At 41.7% G+C, this 20,468-nt stretch overlaps 1 protein-coding gene across 4 annotated transcripts in view; it reads left to right on the top strand.

The window, feature by feature from the left end:
• The window catches only part of PIK3CB (phosphatidylinositol-4,5-bisphosphate 3-kinase catalytic subunit beta), a 120,273-nt gene that overhangs the window by 70,394 nt on the left and 29,411 nt on the right, over nt 1-20,468 (top strand). For 3 of the 4 annotated variants that reach the window (XM_084847068.1, XM_084847067.1, XM_084847069.1), the window contains 7 exons: nt 1,040-1,282; nt 2,598-2,694; nt 5,312-5,442; nt 7,411-7,464; nt 9,583-9,771; nt 14,694-14,815; nt 17,169-17,312. In XM_084847068.1, coding sequence (XP_084703194.1) covers nt 1,040-1,282; nt 2,598-2,694; nt 5,312-5,442; nt 7,411-7,464; nt 9,583-9,771; nt 14,694-14,815; nt 17,169-17,312 — 980 coding nt within the window. The remainder of the gene's footprint in view (nt 1-1,039; nt 1,283-2,597; nt 2,695-5,311; nt 5,443-7,410; nt 7,465-9,582; nt 9,772-14,693; nt 14,816-17,168; nt 17,313-20,468) is intronic. The other variant, XM_084847070.1, reaches the window with a different exon arrangement.

Here is a 20,468-nt window from a genome sequence, read left to right as displayed (position 1 = left end):
AGCAGAAAAAAGGAGAGACTTGCACTATGATTCTAAAAAAGGGGGTGGTGATGTTGAAAACCTGTGGAGCCTCGTATGAAGAAGGATAAGTGGGACAATAACATATGCAACAAGTTTACATTTTCCAAATACCAGGACTCCGTGCTGCATTGCAAGCTGCGATTTAAACTTTTTTTAAAAAAAAATTGTAAACCTCCCAGAGAGCTAATTTTTGTGAACCTCCCAGAGAGCTTTGGCTATTGGGCGGTATAGAAATGAAATACATACATACATACACTTCCCTGAGCATAATCCACAAAGATTTGTCATAACTAAGCCCCATTAAAATCAGGGGAAATTAACATTAGTTCTAAGAACTATTCCAAAGGATTCAGTGGGACCTGGTTGAGACCAATGTTTTTGCTTGTGTTACTGTTTTGAAAACTGCTTTTCAGGAAAAGTACCGCAGATCCCCCACAAAGTTCACTAGTACATTAAAAGGGGGGAAATAACTTTAGAAGTATGATTGTTGAAAAAGCATAATTTATAGTACGTGTCAAAGTATCACTCTGTTAGGGTGCTGTATATATTAGGAAGACATACTAAATATACTAGATGCATTTGAAAATAATTGCATGCATATTCATTTATAATCCACATCTAATCCATTTCCAAATTGTGATAAATGGCCTCCAAAGATTCAAAGGGCAACCTGAATCATCGTCCCTGTCCCAGAAATATAATCTGAAAGATGTGTAAAATAGATTTGCTTTCTTACAGTGGGATTAGTTCTGCTTCTTAGCAACATCACCTCTCCTAATTTCCAAACATCATGCCTAACCCTGAGCAGCAAAAATAATTACCGGTAGATTTTCTTAGCGATACACACAGATAGCATATATGTTTAATGTAGTTAATATACCAGCACATACTAACATAAGAGCACCAAATCTGTCTCTTTCTTTCTTTCACCAGGAAATGTTTCAAGGTTAATAATCATTCTTATTTTTTAGTTCTGTGGAATGTGTTTGGATACTTCCCTGTCATGTCTGTCTTGCAGGTTCATGTCAGGGCTGGTCTCTTCCATGGAACTGAGCTCCTTTGTAAGCCTATCGTAAGCTCAGAAATATCTGAGAGAAATGACCATGTTTGGAACGAACCCTTGGAATTTGATATCAACGTCTGCGATTTGCCAAGAATGGCTAGGCTGTGCTTTGTGGTTTATGCTGTGATGAAAAATAAAAAATCAGGCAGGACACTTAATCCATCCAAATACCAGACCATTAGGAAAGCTGGGAAAATGGTAATGGATTCATTTAATTTCTTCTTTACATTCCTGGTTGTTGTACTGGAAAGTCACTGTGTATGTTTGCATACTTTTCATTTCCATAACTTTTTTTTTTTTTTACAAGTTTTGAACTTCAAACTGGAAGTCTGAACTGTACAAAGTGGGTGTCGTGTGCACTGAAATATTTTCAAGGACCCAAAAAGGGGAAAATATATCTAATTGTATACACTTCATCAAGCCGGGCCAGCAGGTTAACAGGGTATACTATTTAGGGCGCAATCCTATCTAGGTAGGTGGCCACCTCCAAACTAAGAGGCGACCGTCTATCCAAAGCAAGGCAGGAGACGTATGGGGGGATTGTTCCCTCCGTGCCTCTCCTGCCCTGCTTTTTCTGCTAGACAGCCGTTTTCGGCTGTCTAGCTGCGGGGGGGCCTAGTGGGAGAGGAGGCTGCTGTATGACACATAGGATGTGTTGTACAGGCAGATCTGCTCTCCCCTCCCTGGAATGCCCCCAGCCCCTCCCCTTTCAGCCGCTCCGCGCTCTTCTTCTGAGTGTGGGGAATGGGGATTCTCCACACTGCTTCTGAGGCAGCACAGATGTGGGGGAAGATCAGAGTGCGGGCTCTGAGGTCAGTTCTCGGAAAACAGCGTATCCTATGGCCATCTAGCTGTTGTCTAGCAGCCATAGGATTGCTTCCGTAACCATGTTTGGTTTGAATACATTTATTCCCTTTACTCTTATGAACATTCAGCTTTAGGAATTGTTCAAGCTAATTTCTTACTGTAAAAAAACACTTGTGTATATTTTAAAAATTATTTTACTGCATTTATATCTCTTCTGTCCTCTAAGCAGTCACAAAGCTTCGTACTTGGTCTCTCCTCACCTTTGTCCCCATAGCAACCCTGTGAGGTAGGCCGAGAGAGTATGACTGGCCCAAGCTCACTAAGTGAGCGTCATGGCTCAATGGGGATTTGAACCTGGGTCTTCCCAGTCCTAGGCCAACATCTTAACCCAGTGGAGGCTGGTGGCTCCAATGTTAGTGGGATAGTGAATCCACTCCAAGTTTCAGTCAGAACTCTAAAGCAGCGAAGAGTCCTTTGGAGTTCTGACTGAAACCCGGATCAGATTTATTGCCCCACTGACTTTGGCACCAGCCTCCAGTGTCGTGACCACTGTACCACCTTGGCTGTCTACACCATACTGACTTTCTAAATTTTTCTAAATCAGCATTTTAATTAACAACTACTGTTTTCCTCTCTCTTATGCCACTGTGTGTGTGTATTGTTTTAGCATCTTAAGATTTTGAAACAATAGGATTTTTCATTGCAGCACTATCCTGTCGCATGGGTCAATACTATGGTGTTTGATTTTAAAGGACAGTTGAAAACTGGAGACCTCGTGCTGCACAGCTGGTCATCCTTTCCTGGTAAGTCTTAACTTGTGATGCAAAAGCTGCTTGTGCTATCCTCCATGCAGCACTACATTCATTTCAGAGGAGCTGGCTTGCTTGGGTTTCCCACAGAAGCCTCTCTAAAATGAATGAAAGTTGTGCAGTATTAGACTGCAATCTGTCCAGTATTTATTGTCTGTTACATAAAGGCTGGGGTCGTATGATCAGCAGGGAAAAGAAGCTATGGTTGCTGGTTCAGATGACATGGTGGGTTGCCATGTCATCAGAACCTGGCGAGGTGCACAGCGGGGATGGCTTCCAAACTACCCTGCAACCTATGGCTTGTTGTAGGGCTTACAGGGTGGTTTGGGAGTCACCCCTGTCATGCACCTCATTAGGTTTGGATGACATGTCAACCTGCACCACGACAAGGCTAATTAGGGAAATGGCGGGGGCACAAGTGAGACAGGTGGCTTCTTTTCCTCCACTGATCGTCTGAACCCGGTCAGTGCGATGTACTCTGAGCATGTGAAGAGATAAGGATTTGTACATTATGGTTTTAAAATACAAATAGAATATTGATGGGGGTGACATTCAGTTGATGTGTAAGCCCACACAGGGAAACGCTTCCCTGTGGTGTCAGCTTCATGTGGAACATGTAATGCATAGGAACACTTTCTATGTCATTCTCCTAAATCATGGTGCATCCCCACCCCAAACCAGAATAGAGGCAGAGACTCAAATCATGAGATATCTTTCCAGGCCAACACAACCCCTTCTTGGCTGGCAGTCATGTAGGGAGACTCCATGGGATCTGTTGTAAGCCTCTTTACACATTACCTCCATTTGTGCACTTAAAAGTGTAGAAGTGGGAGGATGTCTCCAGAGGGGTTCCAGCAAGTCATGTGATGATCAGGGTGGGGCCAGAGGGTGCAGTCTGGCCTCCCTCCATGCGCTTAGTGTACCTGTGAAGGGATTTTTGAAGATGGCTTCCATAGTAAGCATTTCTTCATGTTGCTTCTCACCATAGGGAGCTTCCACCATAGAGAAGCATTTCCCAGCAGTTTCCATGTCACGTGTATGAAAGGGAGCAGCAACCTAAAAGTGTGTTCTGCCACAAAACAAGAGAAGTTTAAAATTCAGATTTCATATTACCTCCTGAGTCTTGCATCTTTTAGGAGCCACTGGGAAATATCCAGTCAGACACTGGCAGTAACGTAAATTATGTTGTGCTAGCATAAGGAACCTCTATCACAACACCAATGTCATTAGCCGGTGCTCCAGGATTCCCTGGAAAACCTGTTGTGCCAGCAAACGCTATTGGTGCTGTGCTGGAGGTTCCTTATGTTAGCACAATGTAATTTACATTAGTATTAGTGTCCGACTGGATACTGCCCATTATTTGTATTGCTAATATTTATTTCACATTCTTGCCTCAAACTAAATCAGTTGATAGTTGAAGGCAGAATAAAGAACACCGCCTGTATTTCATATGGTTTTACTAAGTATTTTAAATTTCTGTGTCAGAAAAGTTTATTATCATAAATTTCAAGCCCTCTGTTTTTCACTGACTCATCTGACTTGGCTTTGGGTGAAACAGTATCTGTTCAACTAAATGAAGGTGCAGTTTTGGCTGGATGAATGAAATAACTTGGATTTGAATAGACTTCTAGTAGCCGTTGGAACTATCTGTAGGAAAACCATTGAATGATTGCAGTCTAAACTGTCGTTATTAATTCAGTGGATCTATACCACGTTGTGCTGGGTGACCATTTTTCCTTTTTTGGCTACTTCTGAGTTCTCTTAAAATGCATTATTCTGTTCAGGATGTATAAAATAACTGAATCTGTTTTCTACTGGTATAGCTAGGATTTAGCATCATCTCTGGAATTGAATCGCTGGCTTGCTTTGTTTAGAAAAAGAAAAAAAATAGGCACAGAAATCAAATCCCCACCCTTATTGCAAAGCTTTACCACAAATTGCTGGCAAAATTGTGCCAAACCACATTATTGACCTGTGCTTACTACTTGGTTTCAAATGGGAAAGTTATCCACGTGCCTGCCAATGCATTATTCTAAACCTCCCTGGTTTTCAAGTCCATCAAGTGTCATACGCCTTATGCAGGTGTTATGGAACAGTAAGTGTGAAGGGAACATGGGAGGTGGGGAGTGCTGGCCCCACCCGCTCCACCTCTGACCTTCCTGGGTTAAACCAGAAGGTCTGAATAGTCTGTAACTGCATCTAGATGAATGCGGTTACACTTCTTTGCTATCGGAAACTCTGTGCAGGGTTCCGAAATGCTCAGTGGACTGCAACTGCATTCAGCCAAACACAGGGACAGCCTCTCTTCAGACCTTCCCAGTCAACATGGGAAAGGTCACAATTAGAGGAGTGGGGTCAGCATGTGCTAATCTCTTTCATCTAACCTCTTAAATTGGAATTATACAGAAAATAAGGCAAGATCTGTTTATTTAGGACTTTTTCCTATGATGCTTCTCTTGGTCCCTCTGGAGGCATTTCTGTGACCTACCTATGTTTATAGTTTACATTTAACATGGGGAGCATAGCAAGATCAGTCCTGCATTTTGTTTATCCAAGCCAGCAATTAAATGTTCTTAAATATAAACACAACATTTATATTCTGGTTATCTAGATGAACTTGAAGAAATGTTGAATCCAATGGGAACAGTACAGACAAATCCATTCACTGAAAATGCAACAGTGCTGCAGATAAGATTTCAAGAGTATTCAAAATTTCCTATTTATTACCCTCCCTTTGATAAGGTAAGATAGCTAGGAGTACTTGCGTTTACTGTTATCCATGTTTTCTTCTGAATCCACCCTTTCTAATGTTATGAATAAAGTTGTTCGTTTCTTGTGAAGTTTTTGATGCTTGCAATATATAAATGTCAACAGAATGTCAACTGAATTTGGAAGAGTTTGAAGTGTTTATCACCATCTCTCTCAATCCTATTCTACACACATAGGCTTGGATCCAGAGATGTGTTGCAGAAGTGGAAAAGCACTTCTGCCCCACTGGATTCTCCCAATTTCCTTGTTCTGCTACAGCCCCTTGTGTCCCATTGGCCACCATTCCAGAGGATCCTTCGACTCTCAGGAGTGGCTTTTGGCGGTGTGTAGGTAGCTGTAGTGGTGGGGAGGAGCCAGGAATTTCCCATTGCACAAGCAGAGTTTTGCTTCACTGTCTCTGGATCGAGCCCATAATGTGTATGTTTTTAGCATCATAAAAATGTGTACGTCTGAAGTGGAAATGAGGAGAGAGAAGACCTCAAAGGTGCACTATAAAGCTTTATTTGGTCCAGCCCATTTCAGGTATTGTTGAGACTGTTCCTTAGGGGCAACTGTTTGAAGACAGTGGATTAGATTTGAAACAGCAAGAGGAAGAGTCACAGGACTTGGAATACTGTGGACCAAATAAGACTCTCCTAGTGCAGTTTTCAGGTCCCTTTATTCTTATATTGATGCTCTCCCTCCATTTATTCCATTGTGTAAAGTGGTCCTGAAATGGTATGTGCTTTATAGTTGCTGATTCGGAAGCTGCTATATAAGTGAACTGCGATCAAAGTCTGCTTGGGTCAGGCTTCAGTTAAACACATCTATCTGTTAGCTGAGAGTTGAAGATGATCGTGGGTGGTGGGGGAGGTTCACACAAAACTCCTCACACATTGAAAGCACGCTAAGGGGTCATGGGTGTCACCCACTAGCCTTCCACCTCATATGATACCGTGTGCCAGCTGCATACCCTGCCAGCCTTGTAAAGGAGCGCTAACATGCGCACAGCTTCATGAGGGAGAAATGTCATTGTCCTAGGACCCCCACCCCACCCCCTGCATGGAGTAGCTTTATGCACATCCGTCTGCTTCATAAAGCTTCCAGCGTTGCAGGGGGCATTGCTGGTATGCATGTCAATGAAGGGGGGGGGACAGGGCTACCCAGTATCACTCCCTCATATGTGTTTTCAGTGTGTGAGGGTGTTCACGTGTACCCCTTTACTGATTCAGTCTAAAGCAGGGCTAGGGGCACGGCTGCCTTCCAGACGGTCTGAACTACAACTCCCATCAGTCCCAGCCAGCATGGCAAGTAGTTGTGGCTGATGGGGGTTGTAATACAAAACATCTGGAGAGAACCAGATTGATTCCACCTTGAGGAATAGACAAAAAACATCAATCAGCTTGGAGACCAGCATGGAATTTGGGCTAAGCTGACACCTGTGTTCATTTTCCTACTGCACATGGCAAGGCAAGTCTGTTAAAGATGTCAGTCTCATGAAGGATTTTAGATTAAGCTTCTATCAAACTGTAACGTGTAAGAGAATTGTGTTTTCCTGGTTAGAGCAGAGTGCATAAATCTGACCATTTGGGGGAACATACTGTTTTAAAATCTACATTCTTTTGGTCTAGTTCTTCTAATACTTCTGGCTGTTTAGAGCTCTTTTTTATCATTAGTATACTATATTTTTAAATGGTCTGTCTGGTTCATGTTTAATTATGCATTCTGTTTATGTAGGAATATTGTCGGACATAAACCACAGTGGCATAATGTATAGTGTTTGGAAAGGCGGATAGAACGAGAGGGATACTTTGCATTTGTTTTTGCTTGCTTGCTTTGCATGACTTTTCAAACAGAGATGATACATTGATATTAGTTCATCATCTTTAATTTCAGTACCATCTGATGTTATCAGATTTTTTTTTCTATCTGGTGCTTCAACATTTGTTACCATTTTTGCAGATACTTGAAAAGGCAGCTGAAATTGCAAGAAACAGTGAATGCTCTGGTATACCAGTAAGTATCAAAGATGAAACAATGCTCTATCCCCATTTAAAACCTAGGGGAAAATGCTTATTTATTTTACCCTCTTATTGTTGTTTGTGCAATGCTAAGTGCTTGTATTCAGCAATCATCTATTTAAACACTAATATGATTATTCTATCTTTTAAAATTATATTTGAATTAAAAGGTAAAAAAAACCCTGCTCAGTTGCCCTCACTGCCTACTCTTGCATCCCACTGAATATTTTATAAATGAGTGTAAAACTAGTAATCATAAATGTGAATAGTTTGGTTGTAATGGCCTATAATTTTAATGTTTAGAGTTTATTATTTTAAGGCTGCAATTCTGTGGGACCTGGGAGGGCATAGAATGTTTTGCCCATCTAAGGGTTGGGGAGAGGTCTGCCCTCAGAGGGGGAGGTCCGACCTTGGATACTCCCTCCCAACCCCCACAGAAACCGCTGCAGCACTTACATCTCCAACATCAGAGCTCTGATGTTGAGAGAGAGAGAGAGAGAGAGAGAAAGAAAGAAAGAGGCAGATCGGAGGCATATTTCTGGGTGTGTTGGGACAGGCAGTAGATCCGCTGGATCTAGTGCCCTCCCATGCCCATGACACCCTTAAAGGAGACTTCCCCCCCTTTTTCTTCCTTTTGATCTCAGTGGGAGGGAAATAGTTTAAGAAAGGGTGGGGGAAAACAGAAAAGATTAAAACAAAAAATAACCACTCCTCCTTCTCTTTCTGGTCTATGGATTCTTTGGAGGCTCTGACATTGGAGCTCTCCACACCTAATAGGAGAATCACTCTGTTAAAAAAGTCAAATCATACATCATTCAGCACAGTGGACAAATGATTCCATACTAATGTGTAAAACAGCCAGCATTTATTGTCTCAGTAGAGTGTTTTGATCTCAGTACTTGCTGTTTTAGAAGCAGTTATTTATAATATATTAAACTTGTATATGGTTAGTAAATTTACATGCTCCTTGGTGAAGAGACTTTATTAACAAAGGGTATTGCCACTCACGATATAAAGCTCTTTTTGAAGCTCACTGAAACTTGTCCTGTACATGTTTTAATGTGGGATCGTAAATCAGAAGGTAAACCATTTAAAATTGAATATACATGCTAGACAGTGGCCATGTTGTACATCATCTTAAACTATGGTTTAATCAGATGTGAATAAGGTTAGTCTCCTCCCGGGCTCACGTTTGGCCCCCTGCCGCTGCCTCCTTGACCTCTCAAGGCTGAGAGGAGGAGTTTGTAAGCTTCTGTTCTGCTTTTTATTAACCATAGCTTCACGTGTCATCCAAACTGGGAATCATGGTTAACGTTAACTATGATTAGTTTCAACAAGCCAGCTTCAGAAACCATGGCTTAATGTTAGCTTGTTGAACACTAACCATTTTAACTATGGTTTGCTGTTCCAGATAACATAAAATGCAGAACTAAAAGCAGAAGCCAAAGCTTCTGAACTCCTTTTGGTTGTGTGGGTGGAAGAGAATCGAGGGGAGGTGATAGGCGTTTTGAAGTCTCACCAAACCATAGTTTGGTGTCCAGTGTCCAATGGTGTGTTTGGGAGTGGGGGGTTATGTTTGGATTACAGAGCCTGGAAACACACAAGAAATAAATGTAAGCATCATCTGTGAAACTGTTTTAGTTCTTTCATTGTTCTAAATTGCTCCCCAGTTATCAAAATTCTGCTAGGTTTTGACTTCATGTGCTGCTGCTCCTTGTCATAATTTGTGCATTTAGCCTTTAAATTATACACATGTTTATTTTCATCAGTGTTGTGGGTTTAGAGGAAAACAATCCTGTGAAGCAAATACAATCCTTCATGTGTCTCTCAGCAGAAATATAACCTGGATTAAATGGGAAAATAACAATATTGCCCCCTAGTGGTGTTCAGTGTATATTTCTTGAAGTTTAGTATTAACATTGGTTAGGTGTATAAAGCTAGTAAAATACACATCATTTGCTAGCCTTTTAAAATATGTATCAAGGAGTTCACTCAGTTCTAGCCTCATTGCATTTGGGGCATACAGTTTAGAAATAGGACAAAATTGTCTCAATGCATCTGCGCAATTTGCAAATGCTGATTCTTGACCTTTTACCAATGGATGTCTTTTTAGGGCCGTGGTGGCAAAAAGTTCTACATTGAGCTAAAGGAGATCATGGAAAGGGACCCCTTATCTCAGCTGTGTGAAAATGAGATGGATCTCATTTGGACTTTACGGTATGACTGTCGTGAAAATTTTCCACAATCCCTGCCAAAATTATTGCTCTCAGTGAAATGGAACAAGCTTGAAGATGTTGCTCAGGTGAGGCAAATAGTAAGATGTATGTAGCAATGGTAATACCAGGGGCAGAATGTGAGCAATTTTGTTTGCAGAAGAATATGTGAGGTTGTGATCTAATTGGCATAATTGTTTATCAGTGAAACAAACTGCCATCGAGTACATCCTGTTTGTTGTAGCGTGTTTGATTTATATTCTGCCTTTCCACCAATGGGGAATAGTGCTCAAGGTGGCTAACAATAATAAAATGAAGAGTAAGACAAAAACTTGATTAGAAGAATCATAAAGACAAATAAATTTAAAGCGCAGTTTAAAACATAAAAATAAAAGAAATAAACAGAACCCAACCCAATAAAACTCCCTTCAGCAGCAGACGAGCATATATGACAAAGGCATCTCGTCTTTAAGGTGCCATAAAAACTCTTATTTTTGCTTCAACCAGCTAACACTGCTACCCCCCTAGATCCTGTTTTTCAGCAGTGTGATATGAAGAGGAGAGCTACATTTACCTTTGTTTGGTTTCTTCACACGGAGCAACTGTATTAGATAGGAGTAAACCCCATTTGAACAAGCCTCTAACTAATAAGGCTTGTATTTTGCCTGTTTTAGACTTGCCTATGGAAAGATTACTCATGCTTGTATTTCCAAACAAATAAGCATTTTATAGATCAACAGTGCATATCAAGCATTCCTACATAATTATGCTGTTGCAGAGAGAACGCACATCAGCGCATACACAGGGTAGTATCCAGTGTTAGTTCTGTGTAGACTAGACCCATTGAAATGAATGAGACTTAAATTCATCACAAATTTAAGTCCCATTCATTTCAATGGGTCTACTTTTCGCAGGACTAACATTGGATACTACCCACAAGCTGCTCTTTCTAGCTCCACCTCTGAAAGACAGGAGGACCAGCATCTTTCTGACACTAAAGATGACAGATTGGGGGTCTTGCTTATTTTCTAAAGGTTAGTTAATTATTAGCACTGACTCTTTATACTTCAGCTGAAACTGGGAGATCTTGTTTTTCACTGTGGCTTTATGAACGAAGTTCTAATTCAAATTCCATTTATTTAGTTTTAAAAGGCGTTGAAACATTTTATTAATAATTTTTTCCCTGCAAAGCATTCCAGCTCCTTCCTCAGCCGTTTTTGCACTCCTCTGCAAAAGGGTGTGTGTGTGTGATGTATCTTAATTGCTGGGGCCATCAAGATAATGCATGCTCCCCCAATCCATTCCTGACTAGTCGTGGCAGAATGTGGGTGAGGGTGCGTAATCAGGTGCACATTTGAATCCACATCCCATTGAAAGGAATAACTGTGCACATGGATGATCTCCACAACTATAGATGTGTGTCCAGATGCAGATGCAATTCATCTACGTTGCATTACTTTCAATAGAATATACTTTGGATGTGCATTTGAATGTGTATCCTGTCATGTAGCAAATTTGATAAGCTATGAGCTTAATTTTCTTGTCCGTCAAAATAGCAACTTCTGCAGTGAAAATTGAAACCCATGAAAATTTGGCACAATGCCAAAACATTTTCTGACATAATGCCTAGACCTATCCATATTTACTTAAAAGTAAATCTCAGTGAGTTCAATGGGACTTGGTCCCAGGTAAGTGTGCATAGGGTTGTAGCCTAGCAGATGCTTGTGACAGTGTTCCTCCTTTCAATGTGCTCATGCTCTTATTGTATTGAACCACACTCACTACCAATAACAATGGTCCTTACTAAGACTCCATGGCCCTATATTTTGGACTGGTTGCAAAAACCTACTTTGCTGAAAATGTAATGGCTGTGGAATCTGTCATGGGTTGGACCCCTTTGGACAACCTAGTTGTCCAAGAGAATCTCATACAGGGCAAAAGTTGTTGTCTGATGCCACCTCAGAGGTGTACAGTCACTTGTAATACAAACTTTTCCTTGAGTGAATGACTGGAGCAGGAAAGTCCTCTTGAAATTCACCCACCTTTTTTGTTGTGGCCAGAAGATGATAAAAGAGCACACTGATACGCAACAGCTTTCAGCATAGTGTGTTCAGATGAGCTGAACAGTAGTTAGTTCATTAATTTATTTACATTCTATACATTAATAAAGAAAAAGACTCTTGAACCCTATAATATCTCTCACAGTTTTAATTAAGTATCTCTTTGTGTTTTCCATGGATTTAAAATTGCTGGGAACCATTGTCTTGGATTGTTCTTCAGATTTAGTATTGTTGTTTTGGTTTAACAAAGGAAAGCTTTCTGCCCAGATGTGACAAGTCCCCTCATTGGCCTCTGACCGTCACATTTAGATCAGTCAGTACCTACCTGGGATGTTGATCTAGCTGGTCAGCATTTCCCTCCTAATTCAGGCTCAGAGCAGGAATGTAAACAAGAATTGGCTGTATTTTCTGAATCTTCTTGGCTCCTTCTCAGGTCATTGAGCTCTGGTTTCCTCTAAGGGTCATATCACTTAACATTTTCTAGTTGAATAACCTCTGCCTCTAATTTTAAGATTTTTGAAGTGGGCATAGTCCTAGTGGCAATAGGACAATATTTTATATGTAGCACACAATCGGATACTTAACTAGCATTTTCATTCTCAATTATTGGGAAATGAGATGAAGCGATAAATACTCTGTCAAATATCCAAGCTTTCCTTCAAGATCAGCATGCAGCTGGGTCTTTCCAGTGCTCAGCACCTAGGGTGGTTTATTCATGTGTAACTTCAGCAATGTGCCATGGCTGTAGCAGTAGCATTATTTCTGCTTTAATGTATATGCCAGGGATTGTTACAGGCAGCACCCTGTGACAGATCCAAGTGTCAAAGATCCCCTAATGTAATCGTCTTAGTAGTTGGACCTGAATATTGCTGTTACTAACAGAACAGTTCTTTATGACCAGGTACTGTAGGAATCTGAGATATATACAGTTGTTTACTATGCTTCTTACAGGGCTAGAAATAGTGTTTCCTTCAGAGGGCCATTTTCAGCAGAGCAGTTAGGCAGCTGAAGCCAGAGACACAGACTCAAACACAAAGTCTGAACACAATCCAGGGTGCAATAAACTGAGGTGTGTAAAGACATAATATTAAAACAGGATTTGCAGCAGATTACTCCCATGGTGTAAGCCCAATTTACTTCTGCATTCACGGTGTAAATGACAGCCATCCATACCAACGAAGTGAATGTTGATTCAGGCATCAGGCATTTTCCTCCCTCTGTCTGCTTTTTAAAGAAAAATTAAGTGCTGTATATACATGTATTCATTAAGCATTCATTTTCCAACTTCTTCTTAAAAAGCAGAATTAATTTTAAAAGTGTTGAAAAACTGATCCAAGAATGCCTGTGAGTTGGGTTCATAGTAAGAATGTCAGAGAAATCTGCAGTAGATTCAGATGAGATCGAATTTCTGTGAATCTGACCTGTGGATTCCGCAGTGGACCAGCTTTTTCTGAATTGGATGGATTCTGTGGACTTGCATACTGTTTGTTGTTGTTTTTTACTTGGGGGGCGCATTTATGCAAATGCGCAAGTGCGCAAGTACACATTAATGCAATGCACATTTGCAAACAAACAAAATTCTTGTACAAAAAATCCAATTCTGTCAGTGAGTGGACAACAGAATGAAAGATGCCTGACAATCTGTGAAACACAGACAGAACGGATTAAACAAAATCCATACATCTGTAGTTCAGAGTCACAGGTATCAGCCAATCAGCACTGTGCACATCCACCTTCTGAACCATTTTTCCCTCCTGAGCTTGACCGAGCAGGAGGAATGCTTACTTTGAACAAAACATGGTGGGTTTGCATCCAGAGTAGCCCTACTGCTCAAACAGTGTTATGTGTATATGCGGACTTTCAAGAGTCTGGGTTTTAGTCCATCCGTTTCATCTGGGTGCTAGATCATATGAGTGATGGTTGCTCTCCCATGGCTCCACACTACTCTCCAGTAGCATTGGAACCACAGAAGTCTCATGGGAGGGGATCGGTGATATGTTAAGTATGAAGCTGATGCCAGCAGTTAGTCCAGCCATGGGAAAATGGAATCTGCTTTGTTCCACTAGCCCTCCGTCCTTTGCTCTGCTAAAACATGTTATGAGGTACCTTTCTTTTGATATTGAAATCCCAAGATATGTAGGCAGGTACACATGCTTCAGTCCCAGATGCCTGGGGGTGGGGGGAAGCCACAATAAATTACCTTAAAATAGCTAACCTGGGCCCAGTTTCCACAGGTTTTTACACAGACAACAGACTGATGAGTATGAGTGTCTCCCATACAACAGTAACTAGTCTGCTGGTAAATTAATTGTCAGATAACCATTGCTGTGGTTATTAGAATCCATGATTCTACAGGGCTGAAATAAATTGTCCGTGTCCAGAGGTCACACAGGCCGTTCAGGCCACTGTATTAAATAAACAATTCTGTCCTGCTACTGTCATCACCTCTTTCTTAGAAGGAACTCCAGGTAATCCTTGGTCCCTCCTCTGATATCTAATCTGGCTTGACTTGCCCCAAACACCTCTCACTCCCTCGCCTATTTCTCCTGGGGTACCTCAGTCATTAGTTGTATGCTTGCTTGCTTTGCTCTGCCCTCTGGTGGGTCGTTGTGCTGCTGCAGCTAGAGGAGTAATAAAGGATTTTCTCAAATGTCTATTTCTTCACCAGTAGAAGCAGAGGAAAAACAATGATGTCATCTCCAGTTTGTTGGAAATAGAAATGCTAGAAGAGAGTGGAATAGTTTGTGCCATTTTCCTTCTTCCTAATTTCAGCAAAACTGGAGACAGAAAAATAGGGTACTGGAGTGGCTTGTGATTTATACTGCAACCTATGTTGAATATGCTTCCCCTTCCTTCCTTGGGAAAAGATTAACATGTCTGTGAATAATCTCAGGTACACACAATATTTAGTCATTGAGTTTGTGTGTGTGTGTGTTTATTTTTCTAAACAGCTTCAGGCTCTTCTTCAGATATGGTCCAAACTGCCTCCCAGAGAAGCATTAGAGTTACTGGATTTCAATTATCCTGATCAGTATGTAAGAGAATATGCAGTGGGCTGTTTAAGGCAAATGAGGTGAGTTTTGTAGTAACTTTATTCCAGTCATTAGCTCAAAAGTTAAAACACAACAACACCCTATGACTTCTACCCTAAGTGAAATAAATCCTCCAAATCAGGAAACAGACTGCCTCTCCGATGTCCAGCTGTGGGCCAGGCTACAGTCTCAGGTTCAAAGTGGGTGGTCATCCTTTGGAAGTGCTATCTAATCAAGACAGAAGATGTCTTCATTTGCTGTGTGGGACAAATGCCTTGGTGCTGGGAGGGTGAGTGTAGGAAGCATTAAAAAGCTCTTAGGTTTCAAAGCAGCTGCCTAAAACATGGTAAGAGCCGCTAAGTTTGCGATCCTATGTAAGCTTATCTGGGAATAAGCCCCATTGAACACAGTAGGACTTAATTCTGAGTAAAGACTGCACTGGATATATCCAGTTTGATAGTGGGTGTTGAACTCTGAGTGCTTTCAAGAAGCTTCTCTTATTTTTTAATTCTCTGGTTCTTTGAGCATCCATTTATGAGTTTAATGCCATTTGGCTGTTATCAGTTGCAACACGGCTATGTTCCTCATGGCCTTGACTTCTCAAGAGTACTACATGTGATTGATAGCAGTGTTTTTTGTAATTTTCAAGGCTAGATTCTTAACAAAATATTTTGACTTCCTCAAAATGTAAACAAGATGGTTTGTTCTGCTAGGCCTGGGCTAGCCTTGTAATACTGAACTAGTACTTCTGGTAGGGCTGTTTCTATGAATGAATTCTAGGCATATGCCTTATTAAGTCTTTGGTGTGACCAAGTAGCTTAAAGCCTAAATAATGTTATTGCATCTTTTTGTTTTGACATACTTTTCAGGAGAGCAATTTTTAGTTTGCATGCCACATGTTAATTTTTGTGGTCCTCTTCTTTGCTCAGCTGTATATAGAACTGAAAAATTCCTTAAATCGGGTGGGCAACTTCGAGGGTGATGGGGGGGGGGGCCTTTAAAAAAAATCCTGATCCCTCCACAAGCTGCTCTCCTGCTGCTGCTGAGCCTCTGAAATTCAACCTTGTTTTTAAGCTGAATAAGCCTCCACCACAGTTTGCCATCAAAATTTGGTGGCAAACTGTCAGGGGTTTTTTTCTGCCACCATGCTTCTGAATTTCAGCAGTGGGGGGGGTGTGCACTAGAGGACATGGGGCTGCAAGGTTGCTCACCCCTGCCTTAAATAATGGTGACTATATAGTAGTGACTAAATAGTAGTTCAGCAGGGCTTGCTTTATCACCTATAATAATTGTTTGTTTTTACAAATGAAAAGACAAAAAGAAATTAAAACATAAGAGCCATGCTGGATCAGACCTAGGGTCCATCTAGTCCAGCATTCTGTTCACACAGTTGCCAACCTCCCTGTGGGAAACCCATACATAGGCATACTGCCTTTGATATCGGAAGTAACATAAAGCCATCAGGACTAGTAGCCATCAGTAGCCTTGTCCTCCATGAATTTGTCCAATCCCCTTTTAAAGCTGTCCAAAGTGGTGGCCATCGCTACATATTGTGGAAGTGAATTCATAGTTTGACTATACACTGTGTCAAGAAGTACTTCCTTGAATCTCCCACGAATCAGCTTCATGGGTTGACCCCAAGTTCTAGTATTATGAGAGAGGGAGAAAAATGTCTCCCTATCTACTTTCTCCACACCATGTAAAGTTTTCTCTTCAGAAACAATCATTATTTGTATTTTCCATTTGAGCCCAAACAGCTGCAAGCTAGCATTGTTTTATAGATATGATTAAGCACAGGAAAATTGGAAGGCAGAGTTACTGAGTTTGCCTTACTATCTTTAAGCCAAATTCATGTGACTAATATCAAATATTTTCTGAGCTTTCATTAGTAATATCAGTTCTGGATGACAGTGAAGGTTGTTGTGGTTGCTTGTAACTCTTCCAGTATCTGGTAGAAAGTTTATTCTTATTCATACTAAAAGCAAAGGAATTTCTGTTGGCCATAAGAAAAAATCCAAAATCGGTATTAATGTAAAACCTTTATTAGAACAACTCAAAGGTCACGAAAAATGTGCAAGCTTTCAAGATCTCCAGAATTCTTCACCAAGCAAGATGTTGTAACAGTCTGCTTTTTGTAATATCTTGCCTGATGAAGAGATCTGGAGATCATGAAATCTTGCACACTTTTGGTTACCTTTTAAGTTGACTTTTTAAAGGTATTTCACTAATATGGATTTTGAACCTTACTCATACTCTACTAATTGTATGTCTCCTATTGCCTCATAGAGCTTTTCTAATTGGATGCATTTCACGTTGCATATTTTCTTCTTCTTCACTTAATGCATTTTCTCACAATTAAGCTAGTTTACCCAGATTCTCTTTATCTTCTTTCAGCGACGAAGAGCTTGCTCAGTATCTTCTGCAGCTTGTGCAAGTACTGAAATATGAACCTTTTCTCGACTGTGCCCTTTCCAGGTTCCTGGTAGAGAAAGCACTGGCAAATAGGAGGATAGGACAGATGCTGTTTTGGCATTTGAGGTAAGATTTGCTAATATTCTTCATCACCACTCCAGCAATGTTATGTGTTACACAAAATTCCTGTAGCAAAGAACTGATTCCATGAGTTTGGTTCCCATCAAACTAACTCAGCCTTCCCCAACCTGGTGTCCTCCAGATGTGCTAGAATGCAACTCCTCTCATGCCCAGTGGCCATGGTGGGGTTGATGGGAGTTGCAGTCCAACACATCTGGAGGATACCAGGTTGGGGAAGGCTGAGCTAGTTCCATCCTCACTTCATTATACCAGGAATAGGCAACCTGGTGCCCTCCATATGCTTTGGACTACAACTTCCATCAGCCCCAGCCAGCATGGCCAAAGGTCAGGGATTCTGGGAGTTGTGCTCTAAAACATCTGGAGGGGATCAGGTTGTCTACCCCTGTATAATACATTATATCAGAAAAACAGGAACATAGGGAATCCCTTGTTTGGGGAACTGGTCTTCTAGCTCTAATGGACCTGATGAGAAACTCTCATGGCTGAGCTAATGGCTCAGATACCACAGGGACTCTGTTGAGGGTGTGGGTCTGCTCACTGCCTTGTCCCATCCCATCACCCCCACCCAGTTGCTGCTCCTATACAAGCAGTAGCCACAAGGGTCCTTGCCTTGTGACTACTGCTGCAGTAACTGGATCTGCAGTTATTTAAAATAATGTTTTTTGAAAGCCTAGCAGCCATTATTTTAAAAATGCAAATGACATTCTGATGATGTGTCTGGGTTTTTGTCATTATTTTGTGAAATTACAGAATTATTTAATCCAGACTTGTATCCATTGGCTGCCATCCATGCAGAAAGTGTTCATAGCTTTTTACATCCCCCCTTCGCAGCCCCTTCCAGCTGGGTTGCTTGCATGAGCAGACAGAAAGTGGTCTGTCTTATTTGTGGATAGGTATATCTAAACCACCTGCAAGTTCTGCTGATATGGCGTTTCCATGGTTTTATTCTCCTCAAGTGTACTTGTGGAAGTGGAACCTCAATAGTTTCTTTAAGTCAACCTCCCCCAGCCTCCAGATGTTTTTGACTTCAATTCCCCTCAATCCCAGCCAGTGTGGCCAATAGTCAGGAAAGCTGGGAGTTGTACTCTAAAACTTCTGAAGGGTGCCAGGTTAGGGAAGGCTGCTCTAAGTACGCTTTTATCTATTGTCTATCAAGCGTTTCACTAAACTCCCCCACCCCGAGTTTGTCTCTTACCATATTGAATCCCAAAGTTCTACTTTCAAAGGCAGCAAAGCAGCTTGGGGAAAACTCCATTACCTCGTGGCTTTAGATGAAGCTTCCACAGGTCACCTTTGATCACCTCTCTGCCTTCAAGAGAGAAGCAATCCTGGTCTAAAGTAAATAAGAGACGGTGTGGGAAAAGGGAGCAAGTAGGACGAGTGTAGAGGGAGGGTACTTCAGAGCTTCCTTTTCAGATATGTTTCTCTCCATTGGGCCTTGTTCCCACTATGATCTGCAGCAAGGAAGGGCTGAGAAAAGATGTTCAGGCAGCGGGAGGGGATTTCACGGTGGGACCTCTTGCAGTGTAGCCCATCAGGAACTCATCTTTCTGCCCTCTCTGGCTGGACTCCAGGAATTGTCCCTGCTACTGCAGGCAAGACAGCGAATGTAGGAATCTTCCCCTCCCACGTGGCCAGAGGCCTGCCAAAATATTGGACTTCTGCACAGATTGGCTTTGGGCTGCAGGCAAATCCAGTGGCAACAGTATGTGACAGTAAAGAAAGAGATAATTTCCGCAAGAAGGCCAAGATCAAAGATGTGAATTTAGAAGGCCCTTGCTCCCTGCCTATGCTTAAAGTAAAGGCCTATATATCCGTGATACAAGGTGGATGCCAGTTCCTTGAACCCAGAGCCTTTCCACACTCAATCTCTCTCATTCTCACAAACTCAGTAGCAGTCCTCGTGGTCTTTCTGATGAGGCAGCATGTGCTGTGCTGTGAGACTGAATATTCTTCTTCTTCAGTAGGTCCCCAATCCACAGAAGCAAATGCTCTTTGTGCCCTACTCCCAACTGGTGTTCATATTTGTGGCCCAGGTCCTGCTTCTGCACAGCAACTCCAGATCAGTACCAGTGGGCAATACAGGCAGGCCATTCTAGTTTCCCCTTGTGTCAAACCAGCCTTATCACATCCTGCAGGGGCTAAGAGCAACCAACCAAGAGTTCTGGGTCTTCTCCTGTCCCATAGGTTCTGCTCTTGTCCCATAGGTTCCTGAGAGGGCATACCATCAGGTGCCCCCTAGTCTGCCTCTCTTCTTCCCCAGTCACAAGAAGGAAGGGGACCACAGCTCCCCCATGAAGACTGCATGTGTGTTACCTCTTTCTCTGTGAGGACTCCTCCACTAGCCTTCTAGGTGTGGTTTGGCCTTTCTCACTGAATTGGGTATCTCTAGGAAAGATAGATCCAGGGAAGATAAGGAAGAGGCAGATAGGAGCCCTCATATTAGATACATCAGGGGTGGGCAGAAAGTAGATCTCAAGATGGTTTGGACTTCAACTCCCAGCATTCCTGACAATTGGTCATGCTGGCAAGGGTTTGAAGTCCAAACATTTAGAGATTTACCTTCTGCCCACCCCTGGGATACATTTTCAAAGAATATTTCCCCTAAGTTCCCAGCAAAAACAGCGGAGAGCAAGCATATAAGCTGCAATGAATTGGAGCCTCTCAAAATATGGAGGACAAGCCCGCTATCATCTCCTTCACCTTTTTATTTTTTTTGTGGCATTTATGTACCACTGGATATCATAAAATCTCTCAGCGGTTCACAATATTAAAAACCCAGCATTAAAAACACTTCCAACTACAGTAAAAAAAAAAAATCAAGGAGCAGTAAAATGGAGCAGTGTAATTAATTTACTTACAGTCCAGGGAAAGCCTGGGTGAACAAGTGTGTTTTCAGCAGGCATTTGAAAGATGTCATGTTTTCTGCCTCCTGAACTACACGGGGGAGGGTTTTCCAGTTGGTGGGTGCTGCTACAGAAAAGGCCCACCATCTGGGTATTTCTTTTGATTTCCAGAGCTGCAGTTCCAAGGGTCATGCTTCCAAGCTTCTTTGACACTCTGGTCAATAGGTGTAGACATTTTTTCTCCTGTTTCTGCTGCTCATTATGTAGTTAATTAGTCATGGTGATGGGGAAGAGG

This window comes from Heloderma suspectum, chromosome 3, assembly GCF_057233095.1.
Source record: "Heloderma suspectum isolate Gila_16-S chromosome 3, 16-S_ref, whole genome shotgun sequence".
NCBI classification, from domain to species: Eukaryota; Metazoa; Chordata; class Lepidosauria; order Squamata; family Helodermatidae; genus Heloderma; species Heloderma suspectum.
The sequence above is the reverse complement of the archived record's forward strand: the minus strand, read 5'-3'. Positions and strand labels throughout refer to the sequence as shown.